At 53.5% G+C, this 14,126-nt stretch overlaps 2 protein-coding genes across 2 annotated transcripts in view; one reads left to right on the plus strand and one right to left on the minus strand.

The window, feature by feature from the left end:
* Positions 1-315: 315 nt before the first annotated feature.
* DUSP3 (dual specificity phosphatase 3) lies at positions 316-11,041 on the minus strand. The gene is made up of 3 exons (XM_027098886.1): positions 10,854-11,041; positions 7,726-7,952; positions 316-1,925 (listed from the first exon to the last, which is right to left on the minus strand). The coding sequence occupies exons 1-3, from the start codon at positions 10,976-10,978 to the stop codon at positions 1,720-1,722; spliced, it is 558 nt and encodes a 185-aa protein (XP_026954687.1). The 5' UTR covers positions 10,979-11,041; the 3' UTR covers positions 316-1,719.
* Positions 11,042-11,062: 21 nt separating this feature from the next.
* The window catches only part of CFAP97D1 (CFAP97 domain containing 1), a 4,131-nt gene continuing 1,067 nt past the window's right edge, over positions 11,063-14,126 (plus strand). Inside the window, exons 1-3 of the mRNA XM_027098887.1 lie at positions 11,063-12,674; positions 13,173-13,243; positions 13,515-13,633. Coding sequence (XP_026954688.1) covers positions 12,551-12,674; positions 13,173-13,243; positions 13,515-13,633 — 314 coding nt within the window. The 5' untranslated portion in view covers positions 11,063-12,550. The remainder of the gene's footprint in view (positions 12,675-13,172; positions 13,244-13,514; positions 13,634-14,126) is intronic.

A 14,126-nucleotide genomic window follows, 5' to 3' on the forward strand; every position in this document is an offset into this window, starting at 1 on the left:
TTGGTGCTCAAAAAAAAAAAAAAAGTTTAGGGCTTCCCTGGTAGCGCAGTGGTTGGGAGTCCGCCTGCTGATGCAGGGGACACGGGTTCGTGCCCCGGTCCGGGAGGATCCCACGTGCCGCGGAGCAGCTGGGCCCGTGAGCCATGGCCGCTGAGCCTTCATGTCGGAGCCTGTGCTCCGCAACGGGAGAGGCCACAGCAGTGAGAGGCCCGCGTACCGCAAAAAATAAAAAAGTTTAATTCCACAAACTTTTATCAGACATCTATGTGCTAAGCGCCGGGGGCAGAGCTGAGGACCACCTCTCTGCCGTTAGGGAACCTGAAGATGACAGCACTGCATCGGTTGCCCTGATGGCAATCATGTCAAGTGCTAAGAAGACTGTGTTCAAAACAAAACTCCTATATTCTGACAAATGTGCGCACACGCACACGTGTGTGAGTGCTTGTGCGTTCCGACGTCATCCTAAAAAAGTCCTTACAGAGGCTGTTTCTTTTTGTTTCCTCTACCACCAGTAAAGGCTGCATTTGGACGTCCCGCCATGTTTCCTTTCTGCCTGGTTGAGTCATTTTTTGCTGCCAAGGCTCCTGGACCTTTTCTGGCAGCAGAGAGCTGGAAGAACTACCTGTGAGTGGGCAGGATGTGAGCCTGGGCCCGTTCAACCCCTTGCTTGTCCAGCCACTGGCTGTGTTGCTCTCTCTCTCTCTCACACACACACACACACACACACACAGATACGCACACGCGCGCACGTGCACGCACGTGCTATAATTGGCCAACTTCCTCCTCCTGTTCTTGGAATAGTAACCGAGACAAAAAGCAGTGAGCACGAGTGGCTTGGGCTCGCCAACACTATAATTCAGGACAAAACCCTTGTAATTCTCCAAATGGTGGGGTTTTTAAATAGGCTGGACTTCAACACCCTGTTTTCTAAAAAAGAAAAATAAAACCCTGCCCAAGGCATCGCTCTTCTAACCGACCAAGTGACCTCTGAGAGCCGGGTACCCAGAAGAGGTGGATTCTGAACTCAAGCCTTCCAAGAAGTCACATTTTTTAAACAATTAATTTAGGAGAGCCCTCCAGGGACATGTATTTGCCCACTCAAAGGCTTCTTTGTTTCGGTATCTTTAATCCTAAGGAAATCATTAAAATGCAGTCTCTTCATGGGAATTTCCACCCACGGACAACTGACCCTGAGCCAACTTCAGACCTCACGACGTGCCTCTGCCTACGAGCAGGGTGTGGACAGCTGTGAGGGGACAGGGGAGACAGACACGGTGGGGGAAGAGGGGCCCGCGTTTGCATAGTTCCTTTACAGGGCTGGGGTCCCCACTCAGGAGAGGGCCCAGGGGTGAAGGGTGGGGAGGCGGGGAGGGGTCCCTGTGAGCATCTCAGGCCTTACACCTCCACACATCCCTTGCCCTGGGCCATCCAGGAGAAGCACGCCCGTCACAGGCCTGCGCCCCCTCTGCGCCCCCTCCTCAGGGTGAGGACATCATAAATTGTAGGCACCAGGGAGCAGGAATGCCCTCCTCAGCAAGCTTCTTTATATGCTCCCCAGGGGGAAAGTGGCCCAGGGCTGTGTTGGGACAGACTTGTGGGCAAGTGCCTGGTGATGCTGGGAGCAGGGTACACTGTGTTTCCTAAACATGGCAGCTTGGGACACCACAACCAGGGCGCCTCCCTCCATCCGACCTCTAGAGAAGAGGCAGTGAGGGCGCCCTAGAGTTTCAATTTCCCCTCCTTGACTAGTCTATCATTGAGCTGGCAGAGCTGGGCCAGGAAACCATCGTTGGGGCCGATCTCACGGTTCTGCCTGACGATGCTCAGGGCAGACTTGACATCCATCTTCTGACGCATCATGAGATACGCGATGACGAGAGTCGGGGAGCGGCTGTAACCCTCACGGCAGTGGACGAGCACTCGGCCTGTGAAAGATAGGGACACAGTGAGCTGGGGCCGTCCCGTCACACCTCGACTCCAGTCAAAGCCCTTCCAGGGGGCTTCCCTGGTGGCGCAGTGGTTGAGAGTCCGCCTGCCGATGCAGGGGACGCGGGTTCGTGCCCCGGTCCGGGAAGATCCCACATGCCGCGGAGCGGCTGGGCCCGTGAGCCATGGCCGCTGAGCCTGTGCGTCCGGAGCCTGTGCTCCGCAACGGGAGAGGCCACAACAGTGAGAGGCCCGCGTACCGCAAAAAACAACAACAACAAAAAAAACCCTTCCAGGAAATATAAATGAAAATTATAATGCGAGGCCACTGTGTGCCCACCAGAATGGCTAAGATGAAAAAGATAAATACAAAACACACAGCATTAGTGAGAATGTGGAGCAGCTAGGACTTTGATCTGTGGCTCGGGGACGGGGTGTAAACTGGCGCACAGCTTCGGAAAGCCGTGTGGCAGGATCTACTCAAGCTGAACACATGCGTTCCCCAGGGCCTGGCAGTTCCATCCCAGACCCATGGCCAGCAGGGGTACACGCACACGTCTGCTAAAAGACTGCAGGCAGCACTGTTCACGGTAGCCCCAAGCTGGACACTCCCAAAGGCCCGTCAACAGCAGAGTAGATAAATACTAAGGACGAGCAATCTCCAGCTTCCCAGATACAGCATGGAAGAAACACACAAACAGGATGTGTGCGATCCCGTAGGGTAGAAGAGCCAGGGGACTCCCCTGGTGGTCCAGTGGTTAGGACTCCACGCTGCCACTGCAGGGGAACTAAGATCCCGCGTGCCGCAAAGTGTGGCCAAGAACAAAAACAAAACTTTAACAACAACAAAAAAGAGGCAGCAACACTGAACTACGCTGTTAGAAGTCTGGATACTGGTATGCGAGGCGGGAGATGTGACACTGGGAGGGAATACGTCGGGGGGTTTCTGGGGTGCTGGTCATGCTTTCTTTCTTGATCTGGGGGCTGGTACATGGGTGTGTGCAGCGCACTGATACACTGTGATATGGGTACTTCTCTATGTGAATCTTCTATTTCAAGCAAAAGCAAAAGATGACAACCACCCAAATGTCCATCAACAGGTAAATGGATAAACAAACTGTGGTATGTCCATCCAACAGAAGGCTACTCAGCGTTAAAAGGGCATTCCTGATACGTGCAACAGCGCGGAAGAAACTGAAAGTAATGATGCTGAGTGAAAGAGGCCAGACCAAAAATGCGGACATACCGTGCAACTTCATTGATATGAAAGTCTACAAGATGTGCACTAACGTCTAGTGATAGAAAGCAGATCGGTGGTTGCTGAGGAACAGAGGGAAGAGAGGGGTGGAAGGGAGAGGTCACAAAGGGACATGAGGGAAATCTGCGGGGTGATGGATACGCTCATGATCTTGGTTGTGGTCATGGCTTCACAGATGCATACATATGTCAAAACTTACCAAACCCAACTGTGTGTAGTTTACTGAACGTCAGTTATGCCGCAATAAAGCCATTTAAAAAATAAAAGGTACGTGCGTGTCAAATAAAAACACAAGAAATCAAAACAAACACACAAACAGGGCTTCCCTGGTGGCGCAGTGGTTGAGAGTCCGCCTGCCGATGCAGGGGACGCGGGTTCGTGCCCCGGTCCGGGAAGATCCCACATGCTGCAGAGCGTCTGGGCCCGTGAGCCATGGCCGCTGAGCCTGCGCGTCCGGAGCCTGTGCTCCGCAACGGGAGAGGCCCGCGTACCGCAAAAACAAACAAACAAAAAAAACCACACAAACAAAAACACCCTCTCGTGGTCCCCCAAATGTCCCACGAGGCTCTACTAAATCTGCCCCTCCCCCCGCCACTGACGTCATCCCCTCCTCCCTCTCCTCCCTCCCTCCAGCCGTCTGGCAACACCAGCCCGCTACCCATACTCCTTCATCCCCTTCTCCCTGCTTTGGTCCCCCCACCCCCTGACGGGCCACATATCTTTTTCACTTGTTTGCTGTCATCTTCCCCCAAAACATAAGCTCCACGAGGGCAGGGATGTCCGTCTGTTTTGCTCCCTGCTGCATCCCCAGCGTTGGGTGAAAGAAGGAAGGGATGGTCAGGAGAGGTCAGAACCTTGTCAACAAGGTTCTTGTAGCCTGAGCTACAAGCCTCGGCTTCTCTTATCCCCACCCCCTCCTCACACAGAGTGCTCAGTTCAGGTCCCTGTCACCTCCCACCTCTGCCCCCTCACCTCCAAACTGAGTTCTCACTCTATCTTCACCACCACCAACCCCCACTCCAGCTGGAGGCAGCTTTCTAAAATATAAAAACGTGACCTGCCACCATTAGCCGGGTAGTCTAGTCCCCAAGGTGTGACATACCAGGCCAACCGCCCACGGCCCCGACACCTTTCCAGGCTTTTTCTCAGCCTTTGCACATGTTTTTCCATCTACCTGGCACATCCTCTCCCTCTTGGCTACTTGGCAAACTCCTGCTCATACCTTAAGACCCCAGCTCAAGTATTTCTTTGTCAGCATCGGGACTTAGAACCCAAATCTTTGAAGTCATGTGAATCTGGGTTTAAATTTTAACTTGCTGGTTGTGAGGGTTAAACTTGTCCACTTGGCTTGTCTATGATGCCCAGTTGCTTGGTGAAACACTAGTCTCGAAGAGAGTTTGTAGATGTAATGAATATCTCCCATCACTTGACTTTAAATAAAGGAGATCACCCTTGATAAGGTGGGTGGGCCTCATCCAATCAGTTAAAGATCTTAAGAGCAAAAAACTGACGCTTCCTGGAGAAGGAATTCTACCTCCAGAAGTCCTGCCCGCGTTTCCAGCTGCAGGTCTGCCTGACAGGTTTCAGATTTGCCAGCCCCTATGATTACGTGAGCCAATTCTCTGAAATAAATAATAGCTATATTCTACTGGTTCTGTTCTTCCGGAGCACTCTGGCCAATACACTGGTTATTACTCTATGACCCACCTAAGCCCACTGTGCCTCAGTTTCCTTGTCTGTTCTAATAGTACTCATGGCACAAGGTGGTTGGAAGATTAAAGGAAGTGACATAAAACCCTTAGGCTAGGGACTTACCTGGTGGCGCAGTGGTTAAGAATCCTCCTGCCAATGCAGGGGACACGGGTTCGATCCCTGGTCCGGGAAGATCCCACATGCCGCGGAGCAACTAAGCCCGTGCACCACAACTACTGAGCCTGCGCTCTAGAGCCCACGAGCCACAACTACTGAGCCCGCGTGCCACAGCTACTGAAGCCTGCGCACCTAGAGCCCATGCTTCACAACGAGAAGCCACCGCAATGAGAAGCTTGCGCACTGCAATGAAGAGTAGCCCCCCCTCGCCACAACTAGAGAAAGCCCGTGCGCAGCAATGAAGACCCAACGCAGCCAAATAAATTAATTTAAAAAAGAAAGACTTAGGCTAGTGCCTGGCAGATGGGAACATTCAATAAATAAATATTAGCCAACACGACGAGTCCTCTGCTGGCACCTGGTACATCCTCTTCTACAGCAGCCTGGCTCTGTGTTAGCATCGGCCACACAAAGACCGACCCTCCTCTGCCAGAGTGTGAGTTCCTTAAGGGTAAGGACTGTGGGGTACTGATTTTAGATGCCTTACAGTCTCCAGCATACAGTAGGTGCTCAATAAATATTTGCTGACCAGCTGAGTGAATGAATACCCACCAACATCTCTACACGGGCATTATTCTGAAGGAAATCTGCTGGCCCAGAATCAAACAGAGTGTCTTCCGTTCCCATTACCCTATCCCCAAAACACAACCCTATTTTCCCAATGCTGATGAGCAGGAATGGGGAGTCCTCCACTTTCCTGCCCATTCACTCTCTGGCCAGTGGACCCAAAGTATTCAGAGTGGGGCTTTCCCTGCCCCCGCCCTGGCAACGGGACCCTCTGCAGAGCAGCTGCCTCACCACCTGGAACCAGGAACAGACTCAGCATGCCCAGGGCTCATAGAGCCAGTGTGGAAGGGGAGGGTTCAAAGCCCAGCCTTCCAGGCCCCGCCCAGATGCCACCTCCTCCACGAAGCCTCCCTTGATCTTCCCAGACGGAAGTGACTGCTTCCTTCTCTGAGTGCCCCTGGCCACTCCCCTCCTCTCCCCTCTCCAAAGTGATGGGACCCCAGCTCCCCCGAGCCCGGCACAGTGTTGGAGGCCAGCGCATTTCTGTTGACTCACTTGGCCAGTCAATCCTGGAAGCATTTACACTGGGCATTAGAACCCTTGGAATTCCTTTTTGTCACTGGTTCAGTAATCCAGTGTACCTGCTATGTGCCTGATCTACGCCAGGTGCTAGGGAGACCAGACAAGGGACAAAGCAGACCCAGCCTGAGGGCAGGCTTCATGGAAGAGAGGACACTATGCCCAGTACTCAAGCACGAGGTGGAGTCTGCCAGAGACAGGGCAGGGAGCGGCAGAGAGAGCCTTCCAGACTCATGACCCAACCCACGCGGGCTAAGGCAGGAGGTCACACAAAGTCAGGGTATGTTCCTAGTTGTCTGGAAAGAGGAAACCATCAGAGGGCTCTAAGTTCCCTGAATGGATGACCTGTCAACACACAGGAAGAGCGAAATCCATCCCCTTAACTGGGCCCCTCGGTCTCGTCTATACAGGAGCTCAGAACAGCTGCAGAGGAGGTGGGTAAGGTGTACAAGGCAGTGGAGGACCACGAAGGGCCTGATGATAAAGTCTGCAGATTCCCCAGGCAATAAATCTTCCCTTCTGGGCCCCAAACGTGCGCTAACCAGCGGCTAGTAAACTCTGTTCCCTGGAAATCATTCCAGTGGGGAGGCTGCTGGGACAAGAAGCATCAGGGTAGCAGAGACAGGCTAGAATCAGGAGAACAGGGCTGATGACGCCTCAGTGGGGGTCACTCCGCCCGGGAAGGTTTGGGGTGGGGAGGAAGGAAGAGGCTGGAGGAAGCGGCAGGAAGGTAAAGGCAGTTGCTGAGAGAAACAAGCTAAAAGCAGAAAGGGCAAGCGGCCCAGCCTGCTCAGCGGCTGTCCACCCTCTGGCCTTCTAGGATTTCTCTCTGGCACGCCTCGCCCCACTGCCAGCACCTCAGCAGTTCTGCTTCGGTCTCACCTTATATTTGGGAGTTGCAGGAAGCATTTAAAAACTGGGCCAAAGTTTGCTGACTTTGGGCCTGAGCCGATCACGACTGACCCCCCTCCCCTTGGCAGGTATTCATGTGACCCAACTGTAGCCAGTGAGATGTGAGGGGGGGCTCCACTGGGGGGTTTCCAGGGAATGTTTCACTTGCTCTTAAGAAAAGAGAGAAACATGAGGAAGAGAGGGCTGCCTCATTTTTGCTGCACTTGGTCCTGTCGGGAGGTGGTAACCAGATCGGCTGCAGCCATCTTGGGACCATCAGGGGAGTGCCCACCACGAAGGGTGGCAGAAGAGTCCTGAAGCCACCACAGAGCCGCTGAATCAGCAAGCCCTGGAGCCCCTTCGCCTCAGGATTTCTTATCACGGAAAAGAATAGATCTTCATTATTGCAGCTATCTGAATGGGGGGAGGGGCTGGCAACTGACTCCCAGCCAAAGTCAGATCCAACACAGGGAGCCCGGGGCTGCCACTGTGTGATGGGTTCGTACATCTCGTGTCATGTGAAGCCACTTGACGGGCAGCCAGCTGAGCAGAGAGAGACCCGAAGCTCTCAGTCATTCAGCACAAGACACAGGAACCAACAGGTTTTCCAAGAAGAGGCCTGTCGTGGGCCTGTTTTCTAGAGGAAGTCCTGTCAAAGGTGCCTCCCATAGTTTCTTGGGTGGCAGGTCCCTTACCGTTCTTCTGAGCCAGGGCCTGGTCGATGAAGTCTGCCGCCCTTTCAAAGTAGGCGCTGAGGTTGAACTCCTGTGTGTCGTTGGCCTTGATGCCCAGGTAGGTGATGCCAGAGTCCTTGTAGAAGTTGGCACTGGTATTGACGTGCATGAAGGACCTGCCCTCGGCCGCATTCAGGACATGGGTGATGCCCAGTTTCTGCAGCTTGGGGATGTCTTGAGCCACAGACCTGGACAGGAGACAGCAGCAGGGGGGTGATCAACTGACCACCTGGCAGCCCTCAGGGGAGAAAGATGGACAAGATCCCAAGCCTCTTGGCCCAGCAAGGACCCTCCATGCTCTGGCCCCTGACTACTTCTCCAGCCCCAGCTTATGACCCTCTGCCCTCACTCCAGCCAGATCTAATTACCTGCCCCAAATAGCCTGGGCACTTTCATGCCCAGGCTGTTCCCTCTACCTGGAATGCCCTTCTCCACCACCTTCATGGAAACGTACCCTCTCATTTCTCACCACCCTTGGCAGTATTTCCTGATCTCCCCTCCATTCAGCATTGTGCTCCCTATACTGTGGTGGTGGTATCACCACGGGGCTAAAATGGGCTCTGGAGCCAGACTGCCCGGGTCTGATTCCAGCCCTGCCACTTACCAGCCAGACAACCTTGAACAAGCCACTAAACCTTTCTGTGCCTCAGTTTCCCCATCTGTAAAATGGGGGTGATAACAGTACCTACCCCTGGAGTTGTTTTGAGTGTCCAATGAGCTGTTCTATAGACAGAACCTGACGCCGTGGTCACTGCCACTATCCTAATGCTTGATGGTGCTTATTTGTTTAGCTGTCCAGGCTGTGAGCTCCTTGAGGGAGGAACCATGCCTACTTCATGTCTGTATGCCCAGCACGTGCTACGGAACCTGGCACACAGTAGGTGCTGAATGTGTGGTGAATCAGTGAAGAATGAAATCAGCACATCCCAGGCGGCCTTCTTCCTTGGATTCTAAAGTGCAGCAGCTCCCTCCCATCCCCCAGAGGGATCCTTTCTGCCATAGTCCACTAGCCACATCTCTGAAGCTCTCTTGGGTGAGTAAGCACTTGGGGAGCAAGTGGCCTCAACAGAACTCTGGGGGTTACAAAACATTCGATCTGAATAGTCAAAGGGCTCCTTTATTTCATCTCACAACAACGTCCCAATTCAAACAGCAGTTTATACTTTACAGAACGCCTTCTCCTGCGTGATCTTGTTTGCCTGTCACAGCAGCCCGGGGAGGAAGGACAGAGCTTAAGCTCTGGCCCGACATGACAGCGGAAGGATGTGCATGTGCTCACATGGGCTGCTGCGCAGCAGGGTTGGGAGAAGGCCTCCTTCCTCCTCACGCCAGCCCTGCTGTCCTCCTCCTCACCCTGCCTCTCATGCCCATATCAACTGCAAATCTCAAGAGGCAGAAACCGTGGCTCCTCCAGGCTCCTCTCTGCCCCGTGAGCCCTGATCAGGAGCCCTGATTTTCTTAAGGCGCGCCCAACTGCGCGGGGGAGGGGGGATCGGTACTCAGTCCATCCTCCCTGCTGAGCGCCCCCCACACCCCCAGCTCTGTCAAGCGCAGAGTTACTTGTTCACAGCCTTAGTTTTCACTTAGGAAGCAGTGACGGCGCAATGTGCCAAGCCGCCCAAGAGAGCAGGTTTCCGAGAAGGCCAAGGCCACTTGCTGCTTGGGTGGCTGGAGAGGGGCTTATCCTCAGAACTTGGCAATTACCGAGGCCTTTGGCTGAGCTTCTAGGACCTGTTTTAGCTATCACGACACTGCACACAATTGTAAAGCAGTGGTCATTAAAAAGGCACTAAAATAACTAACTTTGAAGAGTCACTACCATTCATCTTCCTTCTCTAAGTCAACATTCAACAACTTTACCATTATCATTGTCATCAATACTGTGAATACTTGTTCAACATCTGTCACATAGTGATGCTTCAAGTGGTGAATGAGTGATGGATGGATGAGACAAGCCCCCACGAGGCCCAGCCTGCCTGCCAGACCCCCTGGCTCCGTGATGGCCCCCATTTCTGTGGCAGTCCTATGCCAGGACCTGGGATACAGACATGAACAAGACATTGACCCTGTCTTCACAATCCCTACAGTGCTCTGGGCCATCATTTCTTCCTGTGTAAAAGGAGAGAACCGGATTAGACATGCAGTCCCTGGGCCCACGGAGCTTAGGGCCTTGGTAACTGGGTCTCAGAAAATCCAACCTACACCCTCCCAAGGCTGTACAGGCATGGGAATCTATTTTTTTTTTTTGCTTTTGGCTGGTATTTCAGCAACTCTCTGAATGGTTAACACTGGTTTTCTCCTGCTGCTGAGAAATTCTTACTGGTAGTTTGACTATGAGAAAATCAATTTGGTAAGAACTCCTCAGTGATAAATAATAAATGCACTTCCTGGTGGTGAGAAGGTCGGCAGCCTTTTCTAAGTGATGGCTCAGGTCCTTAGGGGGGCGTTATTATTGGATCGTTCTAGAATTCTAGATAAATCAAACCCTAACTGGAAGGCAGGGGGAGGAGCGAGGAAGCCCGGGCCCATGTCTCTGGACCCCTAGTTTGCGATATTTCAATTCCCACATCTGGGCCTGCCCGGCCGGGAAAGTTCCACGCCCGAATTGTGACGTCATCCCGTTGCCATGGCAGCGAAGGCAGACATTCCGCGGTGACCTCACTGCAGAACCAGGCAGCTGTCACATGACGAGCGGGCCGGAGACCGGCCGGGGGACAGAGGGCCACCTGTTAAGTGAACCTGGTAGCCCCGACACGGCCCAAGGCCGAGCCCCTAGAGGGTTGTGGCTTCGGGCCTGACGCCCGGCTGCCCGAGCTGCGCCCGGGTCTCCGCCACCCAGCGAAGGGAAGAACAGAGCTGGGGCGGGGCGGGGCGGGGTTCAGCCCCTCCGCCCTAAGCGCGAGGGTGGGCGGTGACTCCAGCCCCCGCCCAGCCCCCGCCCAGCCCCCGCCTCGGCTTCCGGAGGAACGACCCCGCCCTGGCTCCCCCCACCCGCGGCCGCCGACGCCCCCACCCCCAGCCCTCGGGTGGGCGGGGCAACCCGGGGAGGGGCCTTTGGGCTGTCTCGGGGCCCAGGAGCGGCGACTCACGCGTTGCCCACGTAGATCCTGGGGGTGACCTCGTTGCAGGGCTGGCTCGGGAGGCTGTAGCAGCCGCTGCCGTCCGACAGCAGGTCGTTGAGATCCTGCACCGAGAGCTCAAACGGCCCCGACATGGCGGCAGCCGGGCCCTGCACGCCCGGGCAGCAGCAAGCTAAGGGAGAGCGGCCGGGTCAGCTGGGCGGGCGCTCCGGAGCCGGGACCCGCCCCGTCCCGCCCCGGAGGCGGGCCCGCCGGGCACGGGAAGCGGCGGAGCGCCGGCGGCCAGGCGCGCTGCGCTCCCGAGAAGTATGCGCGCCGCCAGGCGCCAGGCGTACACGGGGGCAGACCTCTGGGCCTGAGTTAGGGGGCTGAGATGCCGCTACTCCGGAGTTTTGGGGGGTCCTCTTCCCACCCCCCGTTAAGGCATGGAAGTGCAGTAACTTCACTGGACTAAATGCAGGGCGCAATAAAAGTTTCTCTTGACCGGGGTACACCCTAGTGTCGCTGAATTTTCTCAGGATTACAGGGACACCCGGGTTCCGTTTGTGAGCTCTGCCTGCTGCGGACCAGCAACGTTGGCATCACCCGGGAGCTGGTCAGAAATGCAGAATCTCCGCCCCAGCTCAGACCTGCTGAGTGAGAATGTGCCTTTTATACGCCCTGCTGGGGATCCCTACGAAGGTTGAAAGTTTGAGAAGCCCAACTCGGGGGCACATTTCTTCCAGCCTTCAGTGAGAGTTGGCATCGTGCTTAAAGCTTGGGCTCTATGCAAGCAAGCATGGCATTCTGGCCCTGGGCAATGACTTAACCTCTCTGAGCCCGTTTACTGCAAAAATGAGGGTAATAAGAGCACCTAACTCCTAGGGTGGTTTGAAAGATCAACATGCCAGGAAAGCGCCCAGCTCTACATAGTGAGCACTGGATAGGCGTTCTCCCTCTCTTGATCAGCAAACGCGTAGCGCACCCACTAGGTGCTACACCCTGTGCTAGTGTGGACGCGAATCCCTCTCCTTTGCAGCCCTTCCTGGAGCAGCTGCCAGCCCACTGTGAGCCACACGATGTCAGCAACTCATCATTTACTGAGGTCCAGCTGCCAGCAAAAGACCGTCTCTGTTCTCCTCCACTGCCATGAAAATGGCAGCTACCACCTCTCCAAAAAGCACCTGTGGTCCTGGGAATTCAGGAAACCCACATCCTGAGCCCAGTTCTGCCGCTAACTTGTTCTACAGAAGTTTGGCTGTTGCTCTGGACTTCAGTTTCCTCATCTGCAAAATGAAGAAATCGGATCAAATTATCGTTAAGGTCTTTTACTTCTGCAAACAGCTGTAGTCTCACACCTTCAGGGAAACCATTGCAGTGGAGACTAAACTTAGAGCCCAAGGTGTGTAACCAAGGCTGGATGTCTCCCCATCCCACCCCGTGCCTTCCCACCCCTCCCAGACACCACACCTTTTCCTGCTGCTGTTGGTGGTACCTGCATTCCAGACAGCTGGGAAAGCTTCTGAGCCTCTGCCTTCATCTTGACTGGGTTAGCTCTCAAAAGAGAAGCCCAGGGACGGCCAGGCATGCTCTGGGGCTCCTCCTTCTTCCGGGGGACCTGTCCCTGATGTCATAACTGGGTAACTGACAACCCGTCATGGGGACAGCTAAGTACCTCACAGAGGAGCCTGGGTGCCTCATTTCTGAAGTGAGACTAGGAAGAGAAGATGAACAATTCCCCGGATTATCTAGCCTACCCTGTGATCGTCTCTAATCATAGACAGAGCACATCATTCAGGAGGAAACTGGACTTTGGCCACTACGTATTTCATCAGAATAGACTACAAATAGGTACGTGGGGCAATTTGAACGGGACACTGCGATTAGGGTTCTGGAAGGGCCCACCTTAGAGATATTGACGGTCAACCAGACCAGTACATGGCTTTGCAAATTTATCTTCCACCAGGGAGTTCATTTGATGGATATGCTCATTTAAACTCTTTAAAGCCAAAGTAAGGTAGACAGAGGATAGGGCTGCAGCATCCAGTAGCCAGGCTAGTCGTACTGGGAAAGGGTGGGAGAGAGGTTTCTTTCATTAGATTCTAAGGATATTTATGTCTGTAAATTTTACTTTTTACAGCCCTCACCATTCTCTCGTGTCTGCTCAAAACTCTCCAAAAGATGTCAGTTTGGGAAACTCAACTAAACCAAAATTCCTGACCTGGATTAGTTCAGAATTCAAACTTGTAATGTTTTAATCAGGGCCGTTGTCTAGAATGTGAGCAGATTTTCTAAGGCTACTAAGAGGACACCTGTGATGTAACATTGCTCTCTTTCCCCCCTCTCTAGTGAAGCCTACTGTTGATACCAAGCTTCCAGTGGTGCACACACATCACATTTTAAAACTGAGCAAACTACAGGTACTTGTTCCTGCCATTATTGATTTTATCTATGTCCTAAAGAGGGCCAGTTTCCCAGAGCTTTCTAAATACCCACCTCACCAAAGATTCGTTCACCCTTCTCCTCCCCATACACACCACCCCTGGATTCCTCAGCTTCTCTCCCAGTCTCCACTGTGGCCCCCAATATGCCCCTTTCGCACAATCCCAGAGGAGGGGGATGCTCAGCGATTGTGGGATGGAGTGCCATGTAGCAATGACGTCACCATGATGGGGTGGGGTTTCTCACCAGGGTGAACAAAAGAAATTCGATAAAATCGAATATGAAAACAAGCAACTGTGTCAGAAGATTGCCAACGCCCACCGCGGCCCCGCCAAGGTGGATTGCTGGAACGAATATTTCTCTAAGAGGTAGTGTTCTTTCTCTTCAGTTCATTTTCCAAAAGTCAAAATTGACTTCACCCTTTTTGGGTTTTAGTGCCAGAGGAATTCTCAAGGAAAGTTATCTTGAGGGATAACCAAAGAGACCAAGTTAAGGAGAAAGAAAACCACCCCGAACAGGGACCTTTCTCTAGCGTTAAAGAGCTTTTTTTCCCTCTAAGAGACTCTTCAGGGTCCTGTTTAGAGTTTGACACAAGAAAGCACTTTTGTAAAATGGTGACCATGGCTGGGACTAGAGCACTCTTAAAATCGTTTCCGCAAATATTTCCTGAACTACCACGTGCTAAGCACCAGGACTATAGAGGTGAAACGAGAAGTGTATTTCCTAACTCCAAAGAACCCAATGTCAGGTAAGGGGGACATTTATGTAAATAGTTATGCAGTGTGATCAGGGCTCCAAAGGAGTGTCTGCAGGGAAAGAAGAGTGGGGTGTGTGTGTGTGTGTGTGTGTGTGTGTGTGTGT

Source organism: Aethalodelphis obliquidens, unplaced genomic scaffold, assembly GCF_003676395.1.
Source record: "Aethalodelphis obliquidens isolate GAN/ISIS:26980383/991018 unplaced genomic scaffold, ASM367639v1 scaffold126, whole genome shotgun sequence".
Taxonomy (NCBI): domain Eukaryota; kingdom Metazoa; phylum Chordata; class Mammalia; order Artiodactyla; family Delphinidae; genus Aethalodelphis; species Aethalodelphis obliquidens.